At 49.1% G+C, this 6,283-nt stretch overlaps 1 protein-coding gene across 2 annotated transcripts; it reads right to left on the bottom strand.

Annotated features, from left to right (window-relative positions):
• Positions 1-1,954: 1,954 nt before the first annotated feature.
• Positions 1,955-6,118, bottom strand: LOC120512585 (pre-B-cell leukemia transcription factor 2-like). Of its 2 annotated transcripts, XM_039731047.1 has the most exons (3): positions 5,799-6,118; positions 2,423-2,496; positions 1,955-2,028 (listed from the first exon to the last, which is right to left on the bottom strand). In XM_039731047.1, exons 1-3 carry the CDS (start codon positions 6,017-6,019, stop codon positions 1,970-1,972), a joined length of 354 nt encoding a protein of 117 aa, XP_039586981.1. In that variant the 5' UTR covers positions 6,020-6,118; the 3' UTR covers positions 1,955-1,969. The 2 variants fall into 2 exon arrangements, with proteins under 2 accessions (XP_039586981.1, XP_039586980.1); XM_039731046.1 differs by lacking the exon at positions 1,955-2,028 and having other exon boundaries at positions 2,040-2,496.
• Positions 6,119-6,283: the final 165 nt, after the last annotated feature.

Genomic DNA, 6,283 nt, shown 5'->3' with positions numbered 1-6,283 from the left:
AATGGGGAAAAAATGGGGAAAATGGGGGATTTAGGGAGGAAATGGGGAAAAAATGGGGAAAAAATGGGAAAATGGGGGATTTAGAGGGGGAAATGGGGAAAAAATGGGGAAAATCGGGGGGAAATGGGGGAAAAATGGGGGAAAATGGAGATTTAGGGGAAAATGGGGATTTAGGGGAAAATGGGGAAAAATGGGGGATTTAGAGGGAAAATGTGGGAGTTAAAGGGGAAAATGGGAATAAAATGGGGGGTTTAGGGTGGAAAATGGGGAAAATGGAGGATTTCGAAGGAAAAATGGGGGATTTAGGGGAAAGTGGGGAAAAAATTGGGATTTAGGGGGAAAAATGGGGGGAAATGGAGGATTTGGGGGAAATGGGAAAGGAATCTCCCCCTTAATCCCCTTTAATTTTCCCTTTAATCCCCTTTAATTTTCTCTTTAATTTTCCCTTTAATCCCCCCCTCAATCCCATTTAATTTTCCCTTTAATTTTCCCTTTAATCCCATTTAATTTTCTCTTTAATTTCCCCCTTAATCCCTTTTAATCTTCCCTTTAATCTCCCCCTTAATTTCCCCTTTAATCCCATTTAATTTTCCCTTTAATCCCATTTAATTTTCCCTTTAGTCCCTTTAATCTCCCCCTTAATCTTCCCTTTAATCCCTTTAATCTCCCCCTTAATCCCATTTAATTTCCCCTTTAATTTTCCCTTTAATCCCCTTCATCTCCCCCTTAATCCCATTTAATTTTCCCTTAATCCCTTTAAATTCCCCTTTAATCCCCTTTAATCCCCCTTAACTCCCCACCACCAAACCCCGCACTCCCCCACCTCCCTTCCCCCCGCCAAAACCCCCAAAAACCCCCCAAAAACCCCCAAATTTTCTCCCTGGGATCACCTGGTCGTACTTGTCCAGCTCGGCGTGGAAGATGTGCCGGATCTGCGCCAGCTTGGCGCGGTAGTCGGCGTGCTCCGCGCCGAGCTCGTGCCCGCAGCCCCCCGGCGCCGCCGCCGCGCCTTTCCCGGCTCCTTCCGCCGCTTTTTGGGGTGAGGGGGAATGAGGGGAAATGGGGGAAAATGGGAGGAAAAAGGAGGGACAATGAGAGGAAATTGGGGAAAATGGGGGGGAAATGAGGGGAAATGGGGAGAAATTGGGGGAAAAGGAGGGGAAATGAGGGGAAATGGGCAGGAAATGGGGAAAATGGGGGGGAAATGAGGGGAAAATAGGGGAAAAATGGGCGGAAATGAGGGGAAATTGGGGAAAAAATGAGGGGAAATGGGGGGAATGGGGGAAAATGAGGGGGAAATGAGGGAAAAATGGGGGAAAAAGGAGGGGAAATAGGGGAAAAATGAGGGAAAAATAGGGGATAGTGGGGGAAAAAGGGGGAAAAATGGGGGAATTGAGGGAAAAATGGGGGAAATGGGGAAAATGGGGGAAAATAGGGGGAAATGGGGAGAAATGGGTAAAAAGGAGGGGGAACATGGAGTGAGAAGTGAGGGGGAAATGAGGGGAAATTGGGGAAAAAATGAGGGGAAATGGGGGGAATGAGGGGAAATTGGGGAAAATGGGGGGAATGGGCGGGAAATGGGGGGAATGGGGGAAAATTGGGAAAAATGAGGGAAAATTGGGGTGAAATGGGGGAAACGAGGGGAAATGGGGGGGAAATGAGGGGAAATGGGAGGAAAAAGGAGGGAAAATGAGGTGAAATGAGGGGAAAATGGGGAAAAATGAGGGGAAATGGGGGGAAACGAGGGGAAATTGGGAAAAAATGGGGAAATATGGGCCAAAATGGGGGGAAAGTGGGAAAAAAGGAAGAAAAATGGACAAAAAAGGAGGAAAAATGGAAAAAATGAGACGGGGAAAAAAGGAAAAATGGGTAGGAAAGAGGAGGGGGAAAATGGGGGAAAAAATGAGGGAAACCATGGAAAACCAGGAAAAATTAGGAAAAAGGAGGGGAAAAAAAGTGGATTTGTCATTTATGGTAGTTTCAGGAAGAAAATTTTGGATTTTCTCGTTTCATGTGGATGTTCCTGTTCTGTTAAAGTGGAGTGAGAGGAAAAAAATAATGGAAGAAATGAGGAGAAATGGAAGAAAAAAAATGGGGCTTCCTGATTTCTTCTCATTTTTCTGGGTAAAATCTGCAAATTTCTGGATTTGGAGAGAAAAAACTGGGATTTTCCAGGTTCCAGAGGGAATTTCCTAAAAAAACTCCCAAATCCTGGAATTTCCCCATAAAACAACCCCAAAATTTCTTTTTCCTCCCTTAAAAAACTCCAAAAACCTCAAATTTCAACCTAAAAAAATTTTTTAGAAAACTTTAAATTGTGAATCTGTGAGGGAAAATCAGGATAAAGTGGAATGGGGGGAAAACTGAGAAGAAAAAGTGGGATTTGAGGGAAAAAATGGAAATAAAAAGGAGGAATTCAGACCTGTTTTTTCCTTGATTTCACAGAGGACGCTGAACAGGGCCGGCTTCATCCTGTGGCAGTTCAGGGCGTGCTTCCTGCAAAAAAATATGGAAAAATCAGCCCCAAAATCCATGGAAAAAACCCCAAATTTGGGTCACGTCACAGGAAGAGCAGGCGAGTGGGGAAAATCCGGAGGAAAATGGGAATTTTGGGGGGTTTTTTGGGGGTTTAATCTCATTTTTCTGGAAGGAAAAGTCCTACTTTTTCAGAATTTTGGGGCTAAATTTTTGGGAAAAATCCACTGGATGCAAAATCCACCTCAAAATCTCATTTTTTAACTGATTTTAGCCCTTTTTTACCTCAGAAAAATCTATTTGTAGCTAAATTTAATGGATTTTTTTTAATATATAGTCCTCAAATTCCCCAATTTTAGAGAGTTTGGGCCCAAATTCCACCGGGAAAAATCCTCTGTAGAAACCCCCTCAAAATCCATTTTTTCCTTGCTGCTTTTGAGCCCTTTTTCCCCTCAGAAAATCCATTAAAAATCCACTTTTCTCTCATTTTCCCAGCAAATCCCGATTTTCCCGCCCTGCCAACCTCCCCAATCCGGGCTCCCCATCAGCCCCGCCCCAAATCCTGGGATTTCCCCTCAAATCCTTGGAATTTTTCCCTCAGAACCTCGCGGGTTTTGTCCCAAAAATTCGGGATTTTGCCCTAAAAAAAAATCGGCGGGAAAAGAAAAACCCCGGGAGCCGCGGCCGGAGAACAAAGGCGGCTCCGATCCCATTGTCCTCAAAAAACCCGGGAATGTGAGGGGAAAATCCCACTAAAACCACCCCTTTTTTGGGCTAAAACCTTCGATTTAGGTCCCCGAAGGCAGCGCTGGTTAATTAAGTAATTAATAATTAATTCGTAATTAATTATTCATTATTAAGTCCCGCTCGGCTCCTCCCTACCGGGTCCGCTTCCTGCTCTAAACTGGGAACTTGGATTTTAAAATTATCAATTTTGGGACTTTCCAAGGGCTTGGGAACTCCGAAAATTCGCATTTTTAATAGAAAATTAATAATTAATCCCTAATTAATGGCCGTAAACGCCTAAAATCCAACAAACGTTGCAGCCAGCGGGAAAAAAAGTGGATTTTTCACTGAAAATACTGGAAAATTGGGAAGCAGATTGTGGGTTTGGGTTAATATTGAAAGGATTTGGTTTAAAAAAAGCTCATTCCTCAATTTATGGGAATTAAAACTGCCGACAAACTCAAAGTTACCCCAAATATCCCAAAATTCTCCTCAGTATTCCATGAAATCCAAATTTAGGGAATCCCTACAGGAGCTGCAGGTGGGGAATGCCCAAAACTGGGGCAAAAAAAGGGAATTTGAGTGGCAAAATTGACAATTCCATCCCCAAAAAACAACTCAAAAAATTACTTTAATCACAAATTTTGAGGGTTTGGAGGGAAAACTCCCCCCGAAATTTCGAATAATCCATGGAAACAGCTGGAATTCGGGGCTGCCGCACCCAAAAGGGGCCCAATTTTGGGGCGAGATAAGGAAAAACGGAGACTTTTATCAGCCCCGTGAACCGAGACCACTCCCAGCTCCCCAAAAACCTCGTGAATGAGGGAAAACACCCCAAAAAAGCCCAATTTTTGTAGGATTTGAGGCATTTCCCTCCCGGAGCAGCAGCTAATGAGCCGTTAATTACCCGCAGTTAATTAAGGAATGCACAACCAGCCAAAATCCTGGAATTCTGCTCATTCCCAGTGCAGGTTTTCCCTAAAATTCAGGAATTCCTGGGGGAGGATGGAGGATTTATTCCAAATTATCCCACCCAGCCCCAAAAAGCTCCAGTTTTCCCATTCCTGGGGTTTTTTCCCTCATTCCCAGTGGGGCTTTTCCCATTCCTGGGGTTTTTCCCCCATTCCCAGTGGGGCTTCCCTCATTCCCAGTGTTTTTTTCCCCATTCCTGAAGTTTTTCCCCCAATCCTGGAGTTTTTTCCCCCATTCCCGAGGGTTTTCCCTCATTCCCAGTGGGGTTTTTCCCATTCCCAGGGGTTTTTTCCTCTCATTTTCAGCAGTTTTGCCCCATTCCCAGTGAGGTTTTCCCCATTGTCTTGGGGTTTTCCCCAATTCCAATAAGTTTTCCCACATTCCCAGTGGTTTTTGTCCCATTCCTGGGTTTCTTCCCACATTCCTGAGGGGTTTTCCCCATTCCCAGCAGTGCTGCCTGGGATTGTCCTGCCTAACCCCACCAGGAATAGGGCAAAACTGCTGGAAATGGGGTAAAAACCCCTGGAATGGGAGAAATCCCACAAGGAATGGGATAACATCCCTGGAAATTGGGGAAATCCCACAGGGAATGGGGTAAAATCCCTGGAAATGGGGGAAATCCAACAAGGAATGGGGTAAAATCCCTGGAAATGGGACAAAACCCCAGGGAATGGGGGAAAACCCACAGGGAATGGGGGGAAATCCCCAGGAATGGGGCAGAACCAGTTGGGAATGGGAAAAAAACTTGCTGGGAATGGGGGAAAACCCCTGGGAACTGGGGAAAATCACTGGAAATGGGAAAAAAAACCACTGGGAATGAGGAAGAACCTGCCGGGAAAGGAGGAAACCCCTCAGGATTGGGGGAAAAACCCACTGGAAATGGGATAAAAACACCGAGAATGAGGAAGAACCTGCCAGGAATGGCACAAACCACTGGGAATGGGGCGAAAACACTGGAAATGGGGCAAAACCCACTGAAAATGGGGGAAAACACCAGGAATGGGGCAAAACCGATGGGAATGGGGGGAAATCACCAGGAATGGGGCAAAAACACTGGGAACAGGGCAAAACCCATTGGAAATGGGGCAAAAACATTAGAAATGGAGCAAAAGCCACTGGAAATTGGGTGAAAACACCAGGAATGGGGCAAAACTGATGGGAATGGGGCAAAACCCACTGAAAATGGGGCAAAACCACTGGGAATGGGGTGAAAACACCAGGAATGGGGCAAAACCCACTGGAAATGGGGGGAAACACCGGGAATGGGGCAAAACTGTGGAAACGGGGGAAACCCGCTGGGAATAGGACAGAAACCATGGGAATGGGGCAAAACGCCTGGGAATGGGGTAAAAGCACCCGGCAATGGGACAAGCCCGCTGGGAATGGGGCAAAACCCCCGTGAATTGCCCCAGAGCGGGAAGGACGCGGGGAAGAAGCGGCAGCACCGGCCGGGATGCGGGGCCCTGAACGAAGCGGGAAAGCCGGGAATAGCGGCGAAGTTTCCCTCACAAACCCCTCCCTCGGTGTCCCCTCAGTGTCCCCGCGGTGGCCCCGCGGTGTCCCCGCGCTGAGTCACGGCCGTGCCGCTGTCCCCGGTCCCCGTGGCCGGTGTCGCCTCCCCGTACCTGGCCTGGGCCTCATCCAAGCTCTGGTCGGTGATGGCCATGATCTGCTGCAGGACGTCGCCGCTGTCGTGCTGCGGCGGCGCCGCTGCTGGCCCTGAGGGCGGCCCTGAGGGTGGCCCTGAGGGTGGCGGGTCGCCGCTGGTGGCGGCGGCGGGGGGAGGCGCCGGCGAAAGAGACCCCGGCAGGGCCACCCCGGGCACCAACCGCGGCGCGGCCTCCATGGGCGGGCCTGGAGCCGCGGGGCCGGCGCGACAGGGCGCGACAGATCGCGACAAATCGCGACAGATCGCGACAGGAGCCGCGCCGAGCCGGCGGCCACAGAGCCGACCCCCCCCCGCGCTGCCGCCCCCGTGGGCAGGCCCAGCCCTGGCCGGGGCCGGCGCGACAGGGCGCGACAGAGCGCGACAAATCGCGACAGATCGCGACAGGAGCCGCGCCGAGCCGGCGGCCACAGAGCCGCCCCCCCCCCCCCGGGGAGCCCCGCC

Source organism: Passer montanus, unplaced genomic scaffold (genome assembly GCF_014805655.1).
Source record: "Passer montanus isolate IOZ18808 unplaced genomic scaffold, ASM1480565v1 scaffold756, whole genome shotgun sequence".
Lineage (NCBI taxonomy): Eukaryota > Metazoa > Chordata > Aves > Passeriformes > Passeridae > Passer > Passer montanus.
This window is presented reverse-complemented; position numbering and strand designations above follow the sequence as displayed.